Here is a 23,800-nt window from a genome sequence, read left to right as displayed (position 1 = left end):
ACCACGCGTTTGCTTGATACACGCCCAAGGAAGAGTGATGCGCGTAGCTGAATCATATATGTATGGAGTCCCGGATTCAAATCAACGTAAAATCAGTAACACAACAGTTTTTTAATGTATTGGAAGATAGAGAAAATGTTGTAATTTGACATATGCTGCCTTGAAATACAATTGTGCATTGTCTCATGTTGACAACCGGTTAGCTCTGGATTTGTTTAGGATGTTCCGTTTTATTTTTTAACCACCCTTGCGTGCTGTTGCACGATTTAAAGAAATAGATAGATGGTAAGCACCATGAAGACACATTACAATCGAAGTTTATTCGACAAAAGAATCCTCTTAAATGAATGCATTAAATAAACTTCTGTTGGTTTACTGTGGATGTTTATTTTCATAAAACCATTTCTGACATTTCCTTTCATGTTCTTGGGACATGACCCTGAGCTTTGGCACTAAAGCAGACAACCTCAGACCAACCCTGTGTGAGAGTACTTGAAAGTGAATGCAAGTGTTAAAGCAAGTCATTGAATGAAAACAAATTAGTTAACTCTGCCCAAAATGAACAGCAATGATGACGACACCAAGACATGTGAAACAATATTAACTAACGATTAAAAATAGAATAAAAGCACGGTTATTCAATCGATTTATTGCTTTTCAGGCGTGTACTCAAATTTTCAGTAACAATTTCAAGTAACATTTGCATCACAGTACCACGTACGTTAGCTGTTACACATCCACACCGTTCACACTACAGTGCCATTTAATATTTACCTTACTTTACCATCAAATGTTTATTCAAACAAACTCCACACATAATAATCTGGGACAGTAAGATGTTGAACTATGGCACAACTCAGGTTGGTCAATAAATAATCAGTGCTAATTGTAGCACTATGTGTTACAGGCAAAAAACAACACGAGAAGTATGAAGTCAAACTTTAAAAACAGTGCAACGAAGACGTTGGCCAAGGTGAACAGACATAAACAATGAGACAAAAAGTGTATCAGTACCTCTCCATGACATACACTGCAAAACCGTTACAACTGTCTAATTCTCCGTCTTGATGCTGTGAGGATTTAAACCAGGCAGGTGAAGAAGAGCAGCCCACACTGCACACGATGACCGTCTGGCACTACTCATGTCTGCAGGATGAGTCGAGCTGCTCTACTCTTTCATACTGCATCAGTCCTGCTGTCTGGCCTTCTCTGGAGGACCTGGACAGACACGTGTCGTATCTGTTGGGGGAGAGTACGTAGAGCAGAGCAGAGAGGACACATCTCCGCTGTGGCTCTGTACGCAGATGGGCTGGTAAAGCAATCTCACACCTCCTCCCAGCCTCTCTTTCGCTGTCTATCGGTCTGTCGCTCCTTCTAAGGGAGAAAGAAGTTGATCCGCTGGGGGATGGATTTGCATCCCTGTGCTGAGAACAGTCTCTCCTCTTTGGGGACATACAGCATCGCCTTGGCTACCTCATCCAGCGTCGCTTCATCCGTCTCCAGGCCACGTGCTGCGTATGCGTCCCGCGCACAGAGCTTGACATGGCGGTACTCCAGAGGCAGGAACGGCACGAAGAAGTCGATCAAGTGGCCAGACATCAGCTCGCTTTGAGCAAACCCACCTGGGAAAGAGAACCATGCTTAGAAATCACAATTAAAGCGCCACCAATCCATGTTTTGTATTACGCTAGAAAAGACTTGCTTTAATGTCAGAGAGTTGCTTTTATCACTGATCCAAGAATCAATACTCCAGGCTGCAGCTCTATGCTTACTATTAACCCACTATTAAAATGGTTCACTTCCTGCCCAGGATGAAATGGCAGAGAGTTAAAGTTGACAATTAAACTGCTGAGGAGTTAAACTGCTGAGCAGAGCTGAACATCTGGAAAGCGGCTGAGAGAGCATACCATGCGACTCCATAGTTTCAGCTCGTAGACGATGCTCCAGGTCTTCCATACCAATGTCCTCTCGATTTTGACCGGAGTGCCAGTAGTCCAGCGCTACGTCATTGATCGTAGCGCCACCAATATTACTGTAGAGACAACAGGCACGCAGAAAACATGATGGGAAATCTGTGAGGTTGACGACGTTCATGGAGAATTTAGATTTTTTTCTTCTTTCTGGTTTGGTTCACTGCATCAGTATAACAGATGAGGATTGGCTTTTTGTTTGCATACTGTCTTTAAACACGTGAGCTTTATACCTAAAGGGTCGGTGTGTATGATTTAGGGGGATTTATTAGCAAAGTACTACTAATAATATAATATTCATAACTATGTCTTCATTTATGTGTAATCACCTGAAAGTTTTTGTAAGCTTTCAGAATTCTAGATGAATATTTAACATGTGATATTGTATCGGTTTTAGTGATCCGAGGCCTCTCCTACATCGTGTATTGAAAAATGCGTTTCTTTATTTCAGATCAGCTGCCAGAATACCAGCGACAGAGGCGCAACACATTCGGAGTTTTTGACCCAGCTTCAACCGACAGGACGTGCCCGATACACAAACCAACCTGAGGAAGAGGAAGATGGCTCTGCGGTAGCTGACTCCGTCTACGTTGTCGTAATGATCCATGTAGGGTTTGATGGCATCAATGAGGCCTGGGTGAAGCTTCTCAGCCTCGTCGAAGATGAAGAGAGTCTGAGGGCAGCGTAACACCATGTCCCGGATCGCCTCTCTCAACTGGCCCTGGAAACAGAGAGGAGGACCAAACCACAGTTAAAAATCAATTCAGACTTTATCATTACGATCATTTACACTTATATATGAGATACTAAAGGTGCTCAATGCAAAATTCAGAGCATATCTACTGCTATCTATTACAGAGGGAGAGAGACTTCATTCTCTGCTCAGGTAGGCATTACTCCATTATATCTTTACAGAGCAAATATATATATTTTTTGCGATATTAATGCTTTGAATATAGTATGCAGACCGTTTAAAGTAATAGGACAATAAGATACATTTTCTACTGCACTTTAGTCTTAAGGTACAAACGGTAATTTAAATGTTTTATGATTTATTTCTGTCTTTAACCATCTAAATCTACTGTATAAAGGAGACCGTGTCAAGTCACATAGCAGAAATGTCCACATATGCAGACTCTGCAGACTTTGATAGTATTCGGGTTGAAAGGTTATCATGCGTACTATACCCTGTTACATCTGGATTCATTTGTTTAACAACACTGTGTCAACATTATTTTGAAATCGAATTCAGCGATTGTGTAAAAATGTGTGTCGGCGGGATCACGCTGGCACCTGAGACCTGGTTGGACGAACGCCAGGTTCCAAAAAGCCAAACATTTCAGTACGTGTAGGACCAATGTTTGATTTGAAGCATCTGTCCAGACGGTTATCATTGATACGCAAAAGTACAACACACAAACTAAACTAATCTAAATGAGCAAGCAGGGAGTCACTGCAAACATGTTTCTGGCACAGGACAATACACTCTGTGCTCTGCATGTCTTACCTTGTACGTGTCCACCAGCCTGGCATGTGGGAAGTGGAACGGGGCGATGAACAGTCGGACACACTCGCTCTTCACCCCGTCGCGGTACAGGTTATCAGCGATGACCCGGGCCACAAAGTTCTTTCCGGTGCCGGACCAGCCATGGAAGGAGAGTGTCAGCGGCTTGTTGGACTCTGGGTTGTTGATGAAACCCTGGATGGCTTTCAGAACCACAGACTGGACCAGGTGCTGCCCGTGGAGCTTTGTCTGAAGGTCCCTTGCCAGACCTGCACGTGTGCACAAGAGTGTAAAAATGGCAGCAGCAGATAGATAATTAGTCCTAGCAGAGTTACACTGCTATTGCATTTAAGTTGGGAAAGTTCTACAAGGTGCAAAACTGTTTTCATGTATCTTTGTTCTCTGTATACACATCTCTGTGTGCTTCTACAGTTAAGCAGAGATGTTCACTAAGGTTTCAACTGAAGTCTTTGTCAGACAATATTGTCAATGTCTTGTATTCAATGTCAAAGGACACGAATGGCAAGCAACTAAAGTATTTACCGTAACTATTCATTTTAACAGATAATACATGGAATTAAACTTGCTAACTTATTATGGGTGCAACTACAACAGGACCACTAAAGAGCAAGGCATTCCAAATCCCTTATCTTGGCTTTTACTCACTTTCCTTAATGTCTAAAAATGGCATTATAATGCCACAATAAAAAATATTCTGCCCAGTATATTGTTAGAAGTCCATGTGAAGTCAAATATACTATTAATCCAATGTGTATAATCCTGATGTCATTGTTAGAAAACCCTTCAAAAGATGCACACTGTATGCTACATTTTAGAAGAAAGCTGTAAATCTCTACAACAGACCAATAGAGTATAGTTATAAGCACCAGGTCCAATTCTCTTTCTGAAATCTGATACGGTACATATCGAGCTACTAACCATGTTGTAACGACACTGAATAAAAGAGTAAATGAGATTTACACTAATGCTGACTGCAGCTCACTCAGACCCTCACATGCACCGAGCTGGAGTGTGATACCTGAGATGTTGTTGGTTATCCTGCAGTCTCCAGATTCACAGCACTGGCCCAGACTACAGTACCACTGATGCAGCAGGCTGGTGTAGTCCTGAGAAAAACCTGCCCAAAGGTTCCTGGTAGGAACGGCTAACATCAAGACAACCACTGTTATATATCAGAAGTGTAAGTCAGGATCAGAGGAAATTGCCAACAGTGTAATGTAGCGCGCATACCGGATACGTTTCCATTTGTGGTCAATTTGACAAGCAGTAGGCTACATAGCGTGTGATAGAAAAGCTTTCCCGACATCTTACCTTGCTGTGTCGCATCGTCCTGGTTGGGCTGACAATCTCCCTCCCATATATTGCAATAAATATAATTGAAATAGTAAATAGAAACATTGGAAATACTTTCGAATTGGAAGTAGTCTGCCTCTGCGGACAGAGCCAGGAGCACAGGCAGCAACCACCGCACAAACATCGGTGAAGAGGATGGTCCGATGCGGCCGAAGCTCGACTGAGCACCGCGTTGAGGCGCTCCGGTTTATGCAAACACCGCCGTTTATTGGGGGCCTGCACACTGGGATATTTAACACTCGCCCCTTCAATGGTGACGGTGGGGCGGGTTTCGCAGCTGGTCTACGGCGCATGCGCACACCAAGCTCCGTCCGTCTTCAAAGGGAATCACCGCTTTCGGGCTCCGGGTTTTTTTTAAACTGCAGCGTAACATTGACAGCCGCCGAAATAACCCATAAGTAGAAAATATAACTTGTGTAATGTTGTGCTCTGACGGTCTCTAATGAAACAGCCTGAGGTAGAGACCATTTCTGGATAGTTACACATGTATGCAACGGTCCTTAAGTGCATCATTTCCGGTGTCATAAACGTCACTTCCCGTTAATGTGCTTACCAAGAACTTGTTTATTTACACGCCACCATTTATGTCAAGCAATTAGGAGATATGGACAATCCAAGTAGTGCAGATTAAACTCTGAAGAGAACACACAACAGGCAGCATTGGTTTTGGTCATTTATTGACACAATTATGTCCCAACATAATACAACTTTCTTTATCTTCTCAGGTTCACGACTGGGCCTCAGGTCATCAAGGACTCCATGGCTTCATTCTAGGGGAGACAGATTTCTCGTTAAAATAAAGCAGGGAACACTGACAAAACAGTTCACTGACCACACGGCCTCAGAAAATAATGGAACGGTAGGAGTATAATCAAGAGAGATCATTTGGCAGAATCTTTTCATCACAGGTAGAGTGTTGAGTTTATGGCATCCACAGAACTTCCATCAGAAACTTTAGCTCTGACCAATAGAAGACTGAGGACACTAGTCTAGATTAAGGACTTAAAATGCTTACCATGGTCAGGCTGACAGATCCAGCTCATCCTGGGGAGGAGGAAAATAAAAACAACCTTATTACAAATCAATGACTTTGGTTGATTACAATTTAATTCACAGAGTTACTCAGTAACAGAATTTCCACATAGAAGTTCAGGTCAGACATTTGTTAAGACATCACTGAACCCAAGTCACTAGTTTATTTGTGGGAGGATTTGTATTCTCACCTCAGCGGACCTGCTGACATTTTGTCCTCACAATCTGATTTCACCTGCAAGGAGAAGAGCTTCGTGTAAATCAAGGTGAAAAAAGTGTTTCATTATTGTCCTACAATAAACAATCCAGATCAGATAGAATTATAATTTCCTCAACGGGATCAGAGACCTGATTCAAAGGCATCACATCTGAATGACATTAGCTGCAGAAAGCGAATCTGTGGGATGATACTTACCAACACAGGGCGGTCAAGCGTTTTCAGCAGGAAGGTTTTACACATCTGGATAGGAAGAGAAGAGATTTGTTATCATCTGTTGTATTTAACACAAGGGCTAAATGACAACTGCATTTGATACATCAGATAGGAGCGAAAGACAAATGCATATTCGTCATGGTTAAATCAGTTGAACTATGCTATCATCATTGTATCAAGCAGCATGGGCCCCTTTCACAGCAGCCATTTTGCATGCATATGTGGCCCCGTTTCATTTAGATGGGCCAGGGCATAGCACATCAACACAATTTTTTACATTAAGTGACACCACCTGCAGATGTAAAAATGGCCGCTTTGAAAATGTGCCCATTAAGGATCCTTTTACTTCTCTAAACTCACCGTAACTTTGCCCTTTGGACCACCAGTGATATCGTTGCGCCTGAAAATGGAGAATATACATTTTTAAAAAGCTGTGTAGAAATCTAGTGGCCTCCCTGGTTTTAGAGGCCGACACATCAGATAGGAGCGAAAGACAAATGCATAATCGTCATGGTTAAATCTGTTGAACTATGCTATCATCATTGTATCAGATGAGTTTTAAATTATGAATGTACTCTATGCACAAAATCACACCTTTTTTAACGTGGATCCAAGTGAACCGTGAGCCATGGACAGAGGACCACCTGCAAGTCAAGACCAGTTATTAGAAAGAGCTCCCATTTTAATATGAAGGCATTTCTTAGCCAGCACCGGCTCAGTCAAAAGTTCTTTCACTATTGTCAGAGATTCCCAGTTTTTTTCTAAAACAGCGAGCAGTGCCGCTAACTAAAGCCAGACTAGAAGCAGGCCCTTTCCCATGCAGTCAGAGATGTTGGCATTCTTCACGTTGAATCAGATGTCCCTACCAACATTATGTCATCATATAGTCATGGAAATGCTGCAGCAACATCACTCTTATTAGGTAAGAGGAATATTGGCATCACAGCGAGGCACGTGGTAGAGGCCTGCTACCAAAGTTACTATTTCCTTCAAAGACACATTGAGCTAAAAAAGCCAGAACACGGCCACAACAATAGACATATAAATAGCTTGTCTCCAACTGGTGTCACAGGTAAATATAAATAATGTGACTACAATAAAGTACGCCAAGACACGAGGTCTTTAAGTCATAGTTACCAGTTGAGCAGCCGAAGCGCAAGGACTATAGGAGATGTCGCAATGGCTGATGGGTAAACTTGTTCAGTGGCTAGTGTCCCTGCTGGCCAATTGTTGTTCCTGAAAATTGAGAACAAGTTTTAAAAAGCTGTGTAGAAATCAAGTGGCCTCACTGGTTTTAAAGGCTGACACATCAGATAGGAGCGAAAGACAAACGCATAATCTTCATGTTTAAGTCTGTTGAACTATGCTATCATCATTGTATCAGACCAGTGTTTAATTATCAAGTGTACTTTAAGCACAAAATCTCACTCACCATCAAGTGAGCAAAGTAAGTTAAATGTGAGGCCAGGACAGAGAACCACCTGCAAGTCAAGACCAGTTATTAGAAAGAGCTCCCATTTTATTATGAAGGCTTATCTTAGTCAGCACCGACTCAGTCAAAAGTTATCTTTCACTCTTGTCAGAGAGATTCCCAATTGTTTTTTAAACAAAAGCATCATTGACAGTTTGTTTAAGATGAATGCTGGGTAAAACATAATGCATTACCTGCTGCAATGATGCATCATTGAACAGTCAACATGACCCACAGTAGGACCACCTGCAGGGAAACACAAATAATGAGCAATCACTATAATCTTGGAACCTGAAGGAAACGAGTCTTCTGTGCCTCAGATAAGTCAACTGGTGGGTTGAGAGTATCGTCATCCATCTTGTCGAGAGTAGCAAATAAATGTCATCACAGCAGCACGCGGAGAATAAGAGGCGGACTGATGCTTCTCTGGGTGTGTTAATGTGGCGGGTGCAGCCATAGTGGATATCTTAATGTTTTTAAGTCTGCATGCTTAAAGGGATAAAGGCTGAGGCTGGTTGAAATTTACACTATGAAAATCAGCAGACACTTAAGAGAAGCATAACTCCGTCTCAACCGTGTTAAGTTAATGGAGCCTCACCTCATTTGCGTCTGCAGTTACTTCGTGCATGGCACTCAACTTTCAAGACCTGTTGAGAGAGACACACACACTTTAGTACCATTGTGGTGATACTGAGACAAACTTATAGCTAAACTGAAAGTCTCAGGGTAAAAATCTTTTGTCAGAAATCACATCTGTCCACTACTCTTAAAACATCACCGACTTCCGACTGGGGAAGTAGAATTCATTTTTCTAAAGAGAGCAACTTACCAACATTGTATGCAGAGTCGTTCACAACTTGAAGACTTCTTTCTCAACCTGAAGGAAAGAAGCACTTTAAGTTACAAAGAACTCATTTAACTTTTGCAATAAAAATAAGTGAAACGGAAAAAGCAAATTATACTGCAGTAACTTAAATATATTAAGATATTTCTGCTTGCTTACCATCTTAGCTCCATCTCGTAGTGATTCTATCGGACGGCCTGTAAGAAAATAAATTGCATTTTAGAGTTAGATAATATAGTTTAAACGGCAGTTTATCCTGCCACGTACTGTACACGCAGCAGCTAACAGCTAGCGGTGCAGCTAACTAAAGCCAGACTAGAAGCAGGCCTTGTCCCATGCAGTCAGAGATGTTGGTATTCTTCACTTTTAATCAGATGTCCCTACCAACATTATTTCATCATATAATCATGGGAATGCTGCAGCAAGGTTGCGCTTATTTGATAAGAGGAAGATTAGCTCGTTTGCTAGTTAGCGTCGCAGTAAGGCACGTGGTAGAGGCCTGCTACTAAAATTAACATTTCCTCAAAAGACACATTGAGCCAAAAACAAAAGACAGACCATGACCACAATAATGGACATATAAATATATTGTCTCCACCTGGTGTCACAGGTTAACATTAATAATGTGACCACAATAAAGTAAGACAAGACATGAGGCCTATAGGTTGAAGTCATAGTTACCAGTTGAGCAGTCGAAGAGTGAGGACTATCTGAGGGTGCGGACCGGTTTTATAGGAGATGTCGCAATGGCTGATGGGAAAAATAGTTCAGTGGCTAGTGCCCCTGCTGGCCAATCGTGTCACATAATATAATACATATAGGACTGTTAAAAAAAAGTATTTAACATATATATAGTTATTGTTATTAAAAATATACATACATAATCACTCAAGGTCCGTATATTGATGTATTTATTTGATGTTACTGAGCTTATACTCACATAATGGACCCCAAAAGACCCAGGTTCAAAGTGTTTCAATTGTTTTTTCATAATTGAATTAACTACAATTTTTTTAGGGAATTAATGCACAATATCAAGTAAGGCTGGTCCCGTAGTTTTAGCTTATCTTCGTCTGGCTATGTATTGTAGAGAGGACCAGTTTCAAGCTTGAAGAACATTATGATTGCATTGTGCATGCTCACAAATGCAGTTTGTTTGACTTAATTAATGTCATTTAATTGACACCAGTTAGTGTTTTTGTAGCTTATAGTACTGGTTGGTTTCTGGACCGTTAATACAGCTGTCGTGTAGTCTTTCCTCTCTGAAGTCTGTCACAATGTTGTGAAAATCAGACTTGAGGCAAAGCTCATTTGAAATAACCAGGACAATATCCCGCAGCAATAAACTCATGAAGATTTAATATTATGCATCAATAAACAGGGAAATCTGATACAATCAATGGTTATGATCAAAATTAAAATAAAAAATACATTTTGATTGCTCTCTATCAGGCGACACTGAGTGATACTGAAATGTATGGCAAGGCCTCGATTCAATATAATTTACAAAGACATACCATGGAGGAACAAACGAAATAAAAACTAACAAATTTAGCTTGGACACTGAATTTAATTTGGCTAGTTTCTAAAGGCATTTTTTATATGCTTAAGAGGATTAAATTCACCAGCAAGTTTTTCATACAAACAGCACCAGGAATATGTCTGTCTTCATAGATCCTTCAGCAGGTTCCTTGATTCATATTTGCTTCATTTTCATTGAAATCAATCAGATTCATCTCTAATGTGAGCTGCATTGAGAGATATTCTTGAGCATCTTCAGGTGAAAATTGTTTATTTTTGACTTTCATCCAAATATCATTGCATTTATATCCAATCTATATAGCTGTAAATAAGAGAATGAGTGAGAAGTGTACAGTGGGATAAATATTGCCCTCTATGTGGTGATCTAAACAAATTATTGGACAAAGAAAATGAAGTTGATGAGAAAACAGAACCGGCAGAACAGTCTGGACTCAAAGCCGCAGTGTTTCAAAAGTCTACTCTGGTTCCTCGTTTTCACTCTCCTCATCCCGGGACAACACGTGAACCATCAAGGTGAACCACCAGTCTGACGTCTGTGGGTTCGGCGAGGAAACAGGAAGACTTCTACAGACTCAGTCCTAGTGTTCCACGTCATCATGAAGCAGCAATCCAGAAAGACAAAAATATGCAAACAATCATTTGTTCATAAACGCCTTCAGGTAACATGGAAACATTTTCAGAGGATTGTTTGTTCTGTCCAGAGAGAAAGTCCCTTCAGCCTTTTATCTAAATCTTTCTGGCGTAATGGACACCCATATTTGTCCTTTAAACAAGCAATGTTAATGATCTCTTTATTGCATATATTCCACAAATCCATCACAACTCTCCCAATCAGTGAGTTCAGACGCTGTGGCTTGTGTCGGGCTTTGCTTGTGAACAGTGTGAAGGACCAAATAGGCGACGACGTTGACCTGAAACGGGAACGCAAAACACCAAAAGGGTAAATGGAATGATTCCTAAAGATGTAAAGCCATCAAGTTCATATTCTCAAATATTTTTTTACAGTATTGCCAGAAAGAAAAATAAACAAAAAGAGCATTGAAAAAAGAAAAGAAAAAAAAAAAGAATATATATTTATGTATCCATCATATGTATATCTATATATAAACAACAGTTACAACTACTTGCAGGCAAGCGGAGAATTTCTCCCCCGCCCCTTTTAAGATTCATCACTTCCACCGTTATAAGGCTGTCAGACTCTCGGAGGGGGCAGCCGCTTTCTTTCCTCAGTCACCAGATTCCCTGAGATGTAGAGCGCCGATTTCTTTGTCAAGGTTTATTTCATTTGAACACCATCGACCATCAATTAGACACACGCCCCTTGCCTCCTCCACCCCCCCCCAAAAAAACATTTGTGTAGGGAAACGAGTGCTGCTCTGGCTCGTCCCGTGGAGCTGATGGAGGGTGCCGTCGTGAAGTTGACGCACAGAGTTGAGAGACGAGATGTGCCAACCCTCCCGTCTGCACTGTGCACTGCCGAGTCCTGTCTTGGCGGTGGGTATCGGTGGAAGTGAAATCGCCCAAATAAGGAGTGGAGCATTAACTAGTATTTCACATTTACATCTTAAATGCTTTTCCATTTGATTTCATTCATTTCCATATTGTTGTTTTACAGTCAAATGCAAAGCTGTGTACATATTCAATCATCAGTCATTCCAAGGCTTGGAAAAGAAGTGGCTTTGCAAAAGAGTTCTTATGAAGACTCTGCTGTGTGTGCATTTCTTTATGCATATATGTATGCTGTGTGTATCAGAGTGTGCGTCGTCCTCTCACTGCCTCTGAGAGGCTAATCTCTTTAACAGGGGCTCATCGTAGACCCAGCACTCCCCGTCCTCGTGGAATAGCTGCAGCAACACACAAGCAAAAACATTGTTTATAATCAAATATAAATCTGCACAATTATCTGACATTTCTAACACTGATTTTGTCTACCAGGGAAAATAAACGTGTTGAATGCCTTCAATTTGCTGTTATATCACAACAACACAAACGGTGTACAATCTGTTAACCTCGAAAACAATTGAATGTTTTTCTTTTGCTCATGTAACCCCATGCTGTTGTAAGAACATACAGAGCTTTAAAAAGGTGAAAAGATGCTTGTTAATGTCCCAGCACTTTGTGAGTGTGGAGTCTAATGTCACACAGTGTTCCTGTTCTTTCTGGCAGATGAAGAACAGACAGTCTCACCCTGGTCTCCCACTGCTGCTCGTTCTCCTTCCTCTCTCTGGCTTCGGCTCTCTGTTTCTCCTCCAGCCGGTGTTTGGATTCTGTTGCTGAATCAATGTCTCTCCGCTTCAAGTTCAACGTCACATCTCGCCACAATCTGGTGAATGGAAGGGGCGAAAAGACAAAGAGTTTTGTTTCTGAGCGAGCGACTTCTTTCCTTGATCCTAGGTAGGTCCGCCATTGTATGCAAGAGCAGTTTAATTTCTCACCTTCGGGACTCGTAGTCAAGCTGGTCTTCCAGCTTTCTCACTTTCTTCGTAATGGTGCCTAACCTCTTCGTGTCTATGAACACTGTGTTCTCCTGGAGTCACACAGATTCATACATTAATGTGCTTATTCACAGCTAAACTTTTTACTTTAGTTGTCTTTAAAGTGTAATGAACGCCTACTTTAGTCTCCAACACTAAATGTAGGCATGGGAAAAAGAAGCGATCAAGAAAAGACTCACTCCAGTTGCTGACTTGGCATACATCACTCCGTTCCATTCTCCTTCAATGGAGCAGAAGGACTTCTTATCATTGGGTGCACTGGAAGAGAGATAGAAAAGAATTGTGGTAAAAAAAAGGTCAGACTCTTTCATACATAATCAGGCTTTGAACTGTGATTAAAAACTGTGCTGTGCAATCGTTTTTCCTCTTACAAAATCTCAGCGGTTATCCTGTGCTTCTTTCCGCCGTAGAAGGGTTTGGTGTGGAACATGATGTTCGCGCTGTAGCCCGACTTGGAGCAGGAGATGTTGCACTCGCCACCCAGCTCCACCCACGGCACCGTCAGAATCGACCTGGACAGACAGGCTCAGGATCAGTGACGCACGTATTAATGACCAGAAAGACGTGTCGCGGGAATATAGTAACACGCACCTGCCGTAGCCGTTAGGGAAGGTGAGGATGTAATGCTCATCGTGCTCCAAACACGACACACAACCTGAAACAAAGCCAGCAAATAATTACTACAACGACATGACGTAGTGACAGTAGGAGGGGGTAAAAAGAAAATCATATTTTGGAGAGTCTTAAGTACCTTGGCCGATATTGTGGACACCTATGGACATGCCTAAGAACTTAGACTTCGTCCAGATGTGAGCGTTGAACTGGATCTTCTGATTTAAACACTCTGCGTAGAATGCAGAAACTACAGAAAGGAGAGAAAAGTTCAGAAAATGAAGCAAACATGCAGCAAGCTTGAGTCTTTAAAACAATTTCATTTACATTTTTAAGATTAAGATATCTTAATTTAACATGTGATCAACAGCCCATATACTTTGCTTTATATATATATATATATTTGACCTCTAACAGGCAATGAGAAAGGATCTAAAAGAGAAGTGGGTGCTGGTCACGTTTTTCTCGACACTACATGTGAAAAGGTTTTCGCATACTTGCTTTGTAATCCCTCAGAAGTAAAGTGCTGTAACACGTGCTGTTACAGCTGAGTGCGGACTACACTTTCTTTTTTTTCTAACCAGAGACCTGGTCTGCAAATTAGTTATGGCTAAAAGTCCTACATACACTGCATCGGTTGCACTGTATGCATTGTCCCTATAAGACAAAATCATAAAATAAATAGGATCCAGACTTACTGGGTGGGTGGTGAGAGACCTGCTCTGCCACAAAACACACACTGTTGGATGAAGACCACGGTACTGGACCTTCTGACACCGTCTCCTGGAGGAGAGGGAGTTAAAATAAACAAGTTTTACCAGGTTACAAATATACAAAACCTGAAAAACGAATTCATTGTTGTGACTGTGTAAATAATATAAAATTGAAAGGTGGTGTGTGTGTGTGTGTGTGTGTGTGTAGCAATGTACATAAAAGGAAACCAGTTTCACGGAGAACAATTTTGTTCAATTTCGTGTTATTTGTGTAACCAAATACAGAGTCTCAATGAGCTTAACAGGCCAACAACAAAACTTTAGCTAAAGTAACCGCTTGTTTTTTAAAATATGAAGTGGTACCTTCGTCACAATAAATCCGGCATAAACATGAACTTTTGTAAAGATATGTGTGAACGCTTCGTTTCCTGCGACATTAATCGAAGGTGTGAAGTACAAAATGCTATACCACAGCTGATTACGTTCACATAGTCACAAGTAGTCCCGAACCAGCAGGGGCTGCAGAAGCTCTCACCGTGTGTGGGGACGGCTCCTCTGTTTCGCTGGGCAGATCCCAGTGGCAGTAGAAGACTTCCCCCAGGATTGGGTTGTACGGTTTCTTGGCCACTGAACCTTTCCTCCCTGCATGGAAAGCTGACAGGTACCACTTTACCACGTGAACCATGCGCTCCCGGGCCTCCAGCTGCTCGGCGATACTAGCGGAAGTCACACAAAATGAAGTTAAACTACTTCATATTCTACCATCTGTGAATGTATTTAAAAATCGGTGCGATGCCATAGCTCGAGAGATGACCCTTACCTTACAAATACATCGGGATGTGCAAAGAAGTCCGCGTACATTTCTAACAAAGACCTCCTCTCTAGAATGAAAGTGGGCAGGACCACCTGTGAAACATAACGAAGGAGAACAATTGTACAACTGTTGCTGCGTGGGTCGTTCAATAGAAAGCCGCTTGCACGGATGATGTTGGCGAGTAAGAGGACAAAGGACCACTGCAGCGAGAGAAATGCAGACTCATAACCAAGTGATGGTGGGTCAGGGGTCTTTACCTTGGTGAGGTCCATGCCCAAACGAACTTGAGAGAGAAGGTGCATGATGACGCTCTTGTGCTCCTCCACAGACTCGCCCTCTCCGTCATCATCGCGGTCATCGTGGCTGTCAAACTGGTCTGCAGACAACAGCAGAAGGACAAGTCTCACTTGGCTGTAATAACATGACGTTCCCCGTCTTTTCACGTCACTTTTTTACCATTTCAAAAAAACCAGATGTGATTAATAGTAATAACTGTATTACCATACCAGCTCAGTGTCTTGTGTGCTTTCTCTTTTTACCTGCATCGGTGGTGCCGTTGGACATGGACGAGTTCATGGACTCGGTGGTGTTCGGTCGTTTCATTGCCGTCGCTTCATTGGTGAGAAGCGAGGCAGCTTGAGGCCCTGAGGGACTGAGGAGGCGATACAGGGAGTTGACAAGGAGACAGGAAGCAGGACAGAGAAGAGCGAGAGGAAATTCACAACAAATCGTGTCGTAAACCTCTCTTGACCCAATGTTTATTTGCACGAGGCAGCATTTTCCCCCCTGACCTGCAAAACGCTATCATTAAAGTGTTGCTTTCAAGTTATTAGAAACAATAGATCCACTGTATGTGGTGCTGGCTGCAGGGGGAGTAATGCTATACTCACTCTATGCAGTGTTTGGGGGAAGTGTTGCTCTGGTAGAACTCGTCAGCATCGTAGAACTCATCCTCGCTGGAGGAATAAGAGAAGTCTGGCACCGAGTGCGAGGGGAGGGGCATGTGAGTGGGGGAGGCCATGCCGCTGCTGGGGACTGACGGGCCACTCCCTGATAGAGGAGGAAAGAAAACAACAAACTCTCTCTTGCAGCATTTTCATTTCATGGATCAACTCAGTAAGGCTTCCTTATTCATACACAGGTCACGGTCAAATCAACAATATGCTGTCCAATTAAAGCATTCCTTTCTGACCCGGGTCCAGCTGGCTGTGTAAAGTAACATCAAGCCGTCTTTAACTCAGTGACGGCTTCCTCCGCAGAGCATATTGACAGTGCTGTCGAGCACACAGCCCGCCTCCTTATTGCACAGTGCAGCATTTTAATACTGCTGCCTCAGCACAGAACACAAACGTGAACCTTGCTGTGCTCTTCTACTTGGCTTTTTAATTTAATATGTTTGTTGACACAGCACTCAGGGTTGGAGTACGGTAATAATTCATGTCGTCATTACTTTTGGTTGAGTTCTTGTTACATTAGCGTGTACATTAGAGGATCGAACGATAAATAATAATATTCTGATAAGGACCCACACTGTTCTTTATCCAAAATATGATACAATCGTATGTTGATGTTTACCAGGATATGAGCAATGAAACACATTTATTGGAGTACAAGTAGGAAGATTTTCATTTTTAAAGGAAAGACTCAATAAAAAGGTGAAGTTTGAAGTTGATGAAGCTGACGAACAATGTCACCTCAAACCTCCTTCGCAGGGGTCTCAAACTCATTTTCACTCCGGGCCACATCAGCATCATGATCATGTTATATCACTGAAAGCACAAAACCTAATCCTAACCTAGAGCTAATAAATGAACATTGACGATATCAATATGTCACTGGGGACTGTACCAAAGGACCAAACCAGGACCATAACTTCAGTTCCTAATATTTCATTTGGCTTGTAGTAATTCAACTTTGATGCGTGTGAAGTGAACTTTCACCTGTGCTGTTGGGAGTTGGGGTCTGCAGACTGCCCATCACTGTGACGACGGGACCAACGGACAGCGTGGACGGGCGTTGGTCTGATTTACACACCTGAGAAGCGTCTTCAGCAAAAAGAGAGAAAGTAGATGATTGAGCACTGAAGCCTTAATATGAAGCAACATCACATTAAAAATCAGCAGCCTGAAATCCAGGCGGCTGAGACAGAAGCCTCCGCTGTGAGGGGGATTATTACACCGTCTATTAAGAGGGGGAAATTAGCATGACCTACTTTGCATGGATCACGTTCAGAGCAGACGAGTCACAGACAGTTCACCGAAATAGTGCTGAAACTTTAGTCAGATCTTAAGGTGCGTTCACACCAAACGTGAAGCCAAATTTTGCATCGCATTATAAGCGGCAGTGTAGCATCCCGGCTGAATAATGGTCTGTAGTCTTGAACTGATGGTCCATAAGTCTTTAATGAATCACTCCTTGAACACACCGTAAGAACTTGTGCCTATATCGGCCAGGTGCTAAAACAATAAAACCGTATCCATCTTCCTTGTGAAATCACTTTTTCCGTTCCTTTAGTGGCTTTTATAACGGCTTCCTAGGCGTTGTTATTGGTGCCGGAGAGGAGGAGTGACTTATCTCCATGGAAACGGTTATCAACGAAGCTATTTATTTTCTCCATCAACCACGGAAGAAATAACCTCTATTTCTGCTTAGTACTTGTTGTGGAAGTCGCAGATATCACGGGAAACTAAACGCATTCATAACATCATCCGGAGGAGCTTCGTGGATTTTATCGAGGTGTATCCACTGCTTACTACAGCTGTATGAACCCAAAATAAACTCATTTTGTTGTGATTTAACTGCAATAAAATCCATTAAAACTAAATTACACTGAAGGACAGGAATCCGCTCAAAACAGAACATGAATATATTCATTTTCAGAGAGAATTGGGGAGGAAGAATGAAATATCATCACATCAACACATGTGATAACCACAATAAATATCATGCTACTTGACCATGCTGGAGTAGAGCCTCAGCAGTCAGGAAGTTAACTTCTATCAACTAACATTCACACACTGAAAGAACATTATGTACATTTATCAAAACCCTGAATAATATCGATATTGTTTTTAATAAGGATTTTAAATGGGACAGAATATTGACCCAGTACAGTCTTTGCTCTTGGATCAAATTGCCCAAAAAAGTATTTGTCGGCAGGCAAATTCCGTAACACCATTAAGTGTGTTACACAAAGCAGGTCCAGAGATTAAAGTATGAACGACAGGGGGAGCTGTTGTCAGCCTCTCTGTGAGTAGTCGGGTCTGTGAAGTCTACATCAGCCTACATCAACATCACGCACACGACAACACGTGTATAAATGTGTACAAGTAATGGTGAGAATGCAGATGTTTCGTACCTGTGGGTAGTGTGGTTTGTGTTGGCATCGTGGTGTTGACTAGAGGAGTGTCCAGAGGGGGCTGGTAGATCCCATCTACTGGGTTTATGGTGCTCTGGAGGGAAAAAAAAAACAGAACAACAACAACACGTCAGACGCTTGCTGCAACAGCAGCAAACCCACGTCACTGCCTGCTTACTAATCTAAAATATTGTCCAAAAGACAACATAATAACCCTTGAGATTAAAATCCAATAATGCAAAAGAGAGGTTGGTCATACAGGAAAACAACCTCTTTATTACTAGCCTCAAACCAAAAGGTACCCACATGCTCACCACAATGAAACACCATTTACATTTACATCCAAGCCAGGCGTCAATGCAAGCACTCGACTGGGCACCAACTCCACAGCGTGTGTATTGGTTATATATCAGCTTTAATGGTATGCCTAGATAACAAGAACACTGAAATAAAATATACAACACCAAGCCAAGGCACATCAATTTCCTTTCACTTCGTTTCCAGGAAAGAGTGTTTCCAGGTTTCATTATCTAGAATCAATATGAAACCAACGACACCGGTTCAAATCCAAACACCAGCAGCACAACAACCAGCAGCGCCTCTGGACCGCTGAGCAACCTTCCCGTCTAAAAAGGAATAAATTAACTGCACTGGGCCGCAGACTAAATCTGTAACTTGTTAGCGTTTGATTTCCCCGTGGTAAAAACCCAGCGAGGACGCTCTTATCTGCAGTGGCCTGCTGTGTTCAGTGCCACCTAAACATCATGTGTCCGTGCATTTGAATAGAGGCACAGACGCGCACACAGCCTGTTGGCTCGGTGTAATGGGGTCACCGGCACCAATGGCCCAACGGACAGGAACACAGATGACAGCACGAGTTAAATCAAATCCCTTATCGACCCGCATTCCCCAACAACTTACCCTCGGGGCTCTTGGTGGCGCTGAAATTAGATCTAATCAATGTGATGCTCAAATATTACTCAAACGTGACCTATAATCTGTGACTTTCAGGGAAGTTCTGATTCATTTGAAATCAACAGGAACAGTGAGTCAGAACATGACCTGACACACTGTGAGGGTGAAGACAGAGCAGCTGGTGTACCAAAGTTAGAGTAGAATACCAGGAAGTCGACAACAGGCCTCCACAGTCCCATGATGCAACACTGTTAGACATAGAAGATACCGACTACAGAGGAAGACTGTGGTGTGAAGTCATGCTTGTTTTTCTAAGGATGACATTTTGCGCTCTGTGATACTGTAGGAATGTAGAAATGGACTCTCTGACCTTGTTTTTTCTATGTTTCCGTGTCATCAAAAGGCAACTTATGATCAGAGGAAATGTGAAGCAGAGGAGCTCACTTCCATTTCTTCACACTTCTCTCTCCTATCTTCAAGCCTTCTGCCACTATTCGCTCCTTTCTACTTCCCAATTCTTGCCTCGTCCACATATTATATATGTACACATATAAGTATATATATGTACATCAATTATTTTTTTACAGGCTTCTGGTGCGCTCGGTCTAAACGATTCCTGGCGGTGCCGTACTTGACATGCTGCTGGTTTTTCAAATCATTTAAACAAAAGGTCTACAGTTCATTTATTCTTTGCTCCACATTAAAGGCATTCAGGCAACGTGACAGATGTTTAGATGTTCTAAAGCTGCAAAGATATCTTTAGTACGAAGCTTATGGCATATAAAATAAAACATGTGCAGTTGGATGTATAGACAGAGTTTATGATGTGCTATTAATACGATTTAATACTTGACTTAATGACCGATTAAGTCAGCTATAAGAACAGCGCAGGCCTATGAGCTGGACCGGCTCCTCTGTGATTCTTGCTCTGAGGACCACACTGAAATTATTCCTTGTGTTAGTCCATTACCTTTTAAAGGTTTCACATCACATTACCTTCCATTTCCGAAAGCATAATGAAAGTTTTTATAAAGATTTGTTTCCCCCCTTGCAGGTACCCGCTGGGTTTTGTTCATTGTAGGGTGGTCTAAGCTGTCGGTACATGATTCATTTGCCTTTAAGTCCTCACTTTTCTTTCATTTTACAGATGAGAGCTAGGACTGTTTGGAAAAAATGTAATTGGTGGCTGAAAGCACTGCATTCCCGAGCTGTGCTGCCTGTAAATCAAACCCCGCAAGTGAAAAGTCAAGAGGATAATGTATGTTTTGTTGTTACTTAATTTAAAAAAAATGTATTGTTTGACAGCCCACTCTGAAATCACAGGGGTCAGAGTGTTGTTTCAAATAAAGAAAAAACACATGTTTACTGCGATTGATTATAAATCAAATGTATGTTGTAATTCTTCACGATATTCACAACATCCTAATAAGACTGGGAACTAATCGCTGCCTGTAAGAACAGAAAATAATCTGAAAACTAACATATAAAACGGAAAATAATAGTCAGCAATTCAAAGTACATGTGATTTGTAGTAAAAAAAAAAAAAAAACCATGCAAACCTCCGGGTATGGCGACTGACATGAAGACATCTGCAGAGCCAGTAAAGTGCTCTCTGGATGGTTCAATAAGCAGGCAGTGTGTACACGGTGAATCAGTCGGCAAAGTGCAACATTCCCTCACATATAGGCATGCAGACACACATGTATAGTCTACTTACACATACATATTCTGCCACACACACACACACACTGTGTAAAAAGAAAAGAATAGTTCCCCACCGATGCTAAAAGAACTTTAATCCGAGATGAAATCAGGAAATCATCAACTAAATCAAGAGGATAGTTGAGGAAGACATGAGGGAAGGAGCTAGAGATCGAGCTTATCTCCAAATTAGACGGCATGCACTAAAGAGATCTGATTCATCTGAGTTTCTACAGTGGAGAGTAAATTAAGCAAGAAAAGACAAAAATTAACAGTTTGGTTGATTTAAATTTTTTTGTCATGGGCGGAGAATATCAAACTTACTATAAGTCCGTTTGCGTGTTGCTGTTCGTTACTTTGGTCCTTAAAATTTTGAGAAGACAATGTTAGACTACTTGTGTATGCAGGTTGAGTCATTTCACAAAGCATCCTGAACATCTGCAGTGTGGAGAGCGGGGAGATCCATCGCTCTCATCACACGGAACTTCAGAATATTCACAGACTTGCCGCGTGCAGTAATCCTTTCATCACATGCTAAAATCCTCCATCATTTCTTTCAGCGTCAGCAACGGGATTGCTCTACCGCGCCAATCTGTAATCTACATGTTTCCTAGAACCTTGTTTTTTAACAAGTGTCAACGAACAACCCCATGAAGCAGAGGTGATTGCTTCACTTCCTGGGGAGGAAGGGCTGATTGGAACATGTGATGAAACAAGTACCGGGCAACACCCGAATCAACCAGCGACCCACATGGCAACTGTGAGCCGGGAACCAGAGACACACACCAAAGGTAACACACAAGTGCACACTGGTGTGGTCTCACAAGAACAATGGTTATGGTGAAGGAGCAAAACAAACTACAGAGAGTAGAATCACACATGCTGATAATGCGTTTACCTTGGCGATTTGCAGCAATACAATACAGTGCTTGATGGACTCTACCATGCTCTGAAAGAAAGAGAAAGAAAAGGAATTCAAGAACTAGGAACTGACTCGTAAACTCAAAAGACAGGAAGGGAAATGTGTGAAGGTCTGACTTACACAAGTGGTCTCCTTCAAAATGTCTATTTTCTGTAAAAAAAAAGAAAAAAAAGAAGAAAAAAAACAGGCTGTAAAATCCAACAGTAATTAAAAACACAAAAGTTTTAAAAGCGTACGCAACCAGTTTGACAGCAAATAAAGCAAAACTGGAAGATAACACCAAGGAAAATCTACAAAACAATTCCCCATACTGAGGAGACGAGTGAAGTCACAGCGACAAACAAGTCCAGGTTACCAAAAGATGACGTTCATCTCAGGGAGGAAGTGAATCACACAGCTGCTGGTAAAACACAAACCAACCCACAAACACCCTGAAACTGAACTGCTTCCTCCTACAACAAGGATAACTTACTTTAAACTAACATTTAAAGTTACATAGAAAATGTCTTTTGTGGACTGAATGGTCTTAAAAAGCCAGACAAAAAGAAAAGGAACTGTATTGTTAACACTAAACCAATTATGATCTGTAATTATGACATGTTGGTGCCACATTAATGCGTCAGTGTGTTGCAACTATTAGTCGATTAATCAACAGACAGAAAATTAACCAGTGACTGTTTTTAAAGTCTATAAATATAAATAAAATGCTGCTTTGATCATTTGATAAATATTTTAGACAGCTGATCAGACAAACTAGACATCGAAAGAAATCCTATTAAAGCTCGGGGAAATTATAATGGGAATATTATGGACTAAACGGTTAATCAATAATGATCATTATTCATTTGCGTTTTAATCCTTCTGTTGGCTTTTCAAATAAAACGGCAAATTCTTAAAATCACCATCTCATAACTTGACGGTCACTTCTGAACCGATGCAATAAGCTGTTGAATATTCTGATGGCTTGACAGTGACAAGCGGCTGATATCAAACATCTGCTCTGCATGACACCGACCGCGTGTCAGCCTGCTGCCCCCGCTGTTGACGGCGAGAACCAGAGAGCCGAAACACGAGGAGACAGAGTCTGCTGGTACTCACTCTGCGGGATTCATCCTCTTTGCAGTCCTTGATCTTGTCATCAAACAGCTGCGTGAGAGTGACAGCGAACAAGAGATGAAGAGGGGGCGAAAAGGAAGATGGATAACATGTTAAGATGGGCACACAGTCAAATGAGAATTTAAATGATAAGAAGGTGAATCGGTACACATGCTGCTGCTTGAGATGAAAGCAGGCTCCTCTCACCAATGAAGGACACGTGCAGATGTTCTGCCTTTGAGAATATGCTGCTGCTTCTTTAAATACATGATTTTCAGCTTCATCTCCATGCTACCACAAATCTTTAATCACTTCTGCTTTGTTAAAGTCAAGCGTGAGATCAGCAAGGAAATGCTCTCAAGAAGAGAATAAGAAGAAGGCCATGACACAGACTCCAAGGTAAACAACGTATGATAATAATCTTTCTTTCTTTCACTACATTACCTCTCGGTGTTAAGCCAAATGTGTGAAAGTGGGTGGCAGACATCCCACATTTCTAAAATCGACATGAACGTGTGGTGTTGCTCCATTGAGTTCTACCTTTAACTGGTCGATCAGAATCTGTAGGTAGGCGTCGGCTTCAGATAGCTTCTTATCGAAGTCTTGAACACTCGGAACTAATCCCGTCTCTGCCTCCTGAGGATGGAGAAACAAACACAGCAAAGCATTAGTGCAGGCCTAACCAAATGTAATAAAAAAAAGAAAAGCCATGCTCGTATTTGCACATTCAAAGTAAAATACACAGGCGCTACCAATAATAATACAAGCCACGTATTCACTTATTATCCATTCACATGTCTCTGTCAGCTCCCGGTCTGCCGGCTTTGAAAACTGTCACACGAAATGGACAGAAACATCAACAGTTCAGGGGAATCTTCCAGCACCGTACTGTACCAGGGAGATATGAATACTATTGTTTAAAGGCTAGCCAGTACTGACTGACTGACTGTCAGTCAGTCAGTCAGTCAGTCAGTCGGTCAGTCAGTCGGTCAGTCAGTCGGTCAG

At 41.8% G+C, this 23,800-nt stretch overlaps 2 protein-coding genes and 1 long non-coding RNA gene across 5 annotated transcripts in view; all 3 read right to left on the bottom strand.

Annotated features, from left to right (window-relative positions):
* Window positions 1–647: 647 nt before the first annotated feature.
* Window positions 648–5,048, bottom strand: tor3a (torsin family 3, member A). The gene is made up of 6 exons (XM_079267703.1): window positions 4,807–5,048; window positions 4,514–4,639; window positions 3,478–3,743; window positions 2,516–2,691; window positions 1,908–2,032; window positions 648–1,622 (listed from the first exon to the last, which is right to left on the bottom strand). The coding sequence occupies exons 1-6, from the start codon at window positions 4,970–4,972 to the stop codon at window positions 1,375–1,377; spliced, it is 1,107 nt and encodes a 368-aa protein (XP_079123829.1). The 5' UTR covers window positions 4,973–5,048; the 3' UTR covers window positions 648–1,374.
* Window positions 5,049–5,508: 460 nt separating this feature from the next.
* Window positions 5,509–9,326, bottom strand: LOC306776913. Its single transcript, XR_013771941.1, has 13 exons — window positions 9,310–9,326; window positions 8,788–8,825; window positions 8,614–8,661; window positions 8,383–8,431; window positions 7,979–8,030; window positions 7,746–7,794; window positions 7,451–7,549; window positions 6,908–6,957; window positions 6,674–6,713; window positions 6,296–6,340; window positions 6,072–6,115; window positions 5,864–5,892; window positions 5,509–5,618 (listed from the first exon to the last, which is right to left on the bottom strand). It is a non-coding gene; the product is annotated as an uncharacterized lncRNA (long non-coding RNA).
* A 674-nt stretch (window positions 9,327–10,000) lies between these two features.
* osbpl9 (oxysterol binding protein-like 9) overlaps window positions 10,001–23,800 on the bottom strand; it is a 28,032-nt gene continuing 14,232 nt past the window's right edge. For 2 of the 3 annotated variants that reach the window (XM_079266774.1, XM_079266776.1), the window contains 20 exons: window positions 23,336–23,431; window positions 22,799–22,846; window positions 21,821–21,850; window positions 21,677–21,727; window positions 21,103–21,141; window positions 18,163–18,256; window positions 16,745–16,849; window positions 15,695–15,854; window positions 15,344–15,456; window positions 15,062–15,180; window positions 14,811–14,896; window positions 14,526–14,706; window positions 13,976–14,060; window positions 13,417–13,527; window positions 13,257–13,320; window positions 13,037–13,177; window positions 12,845–12,923; window positions 12,606–12,697; window positions 12,358–12,493; window positions 10,001–12,014 (listed from right to left, as the gene is read on the bottom strand). In XM_079266774.1, the coding sequence (XP_079122900.1) occupies window positions 11,940–12,014; window positions 12,358–12,493; window positions 12,606–12,697; window positions 12,845–12,923; window positions 13,037–13,177; window positions 13,257–13,320; window positions 13,417–13,527; window positions 13,976–14,060; window positions 14,526–14,706; window positions 14,811–14,896; window positions 15,062–15,180; window positions 15,344–15,456; window positions 15,695–15,854; window positions 16,745–16,849; window positions 18,163–18,256; window positions 21,103–21,141; window positions 21,677–21,727; window positions 21,821–21,850; window positions 22,799–22,846; window positions 23,336–23,431 (1,905 nt within the window). In that variant the 3' untranslated portion in view covers window positions 10,001–11,939. The remainder of the gene's footprint in view (window positions 12,015–12,357; window positions 12,494–12,605; window positions 12,698–12,844; window positions 12,924–13,036; window positions 13,178–13,256; window positions 13,321–13,416; window positions 13,528–13,975; window positions 14,061–14,525; window positions 14,707–14,810; window positions 14,897–15,061; window positions 15,181–15,343; window positions 15,457–15,694; window positions 15,855–16,744; window positions 16,850–18,162; window positions 18,257–21,102; window positions 21,142–21,676; window positions 21,728–21,820; window positions 21,851–22,798; window positions 22,847–23,335; window positions 23,432–23,800) is intronic. The other variant, XM_079266775.1, reaches the window with a different exon arrangement.

Source organism: Melanostigma gelatinosum, assembly GCF_949748355.1.
Source record: "Melanostigma gelatinosum genome assembly, chromosome: 4".
NCBI classification, from domain to species: Eukaryota; Metazoa; Chordata; class Actinopteri; order Perciformes; family Zoarcidae; genus Melanostigma; species Melanostigma gelatinosum.
Note: the sequence above shows the minus strand (reverse complement) of the source record. Positions and strands in the feature narration are given on the sequence as shown.

Excerpts from the sequence above, each read along its gene's own strand:
- tor3a (XM_079267703.1), bottom strand. The coding sequence starts at position 4,972 with ATGTTTGTGCGGTGGTTGCTGCCTGTGCTCCTGGCTCTGTCCGCAGAG. Across the intron at positions 4,640-4,806 it reads GGACGATGCGACACAGCAAG|CCGTTCCTACCAGGAACCTT; the intron begins GTAAGATGTCGG and ends TCTTGATGTTAG. Across the intron at positions 3,744-4,513 it reads GATAACCAACAACATCTCAG|GTCTGGCAAGGGACCTTCAG; the intron begins GTATCACACTCC and ends GCACACGTGCAG.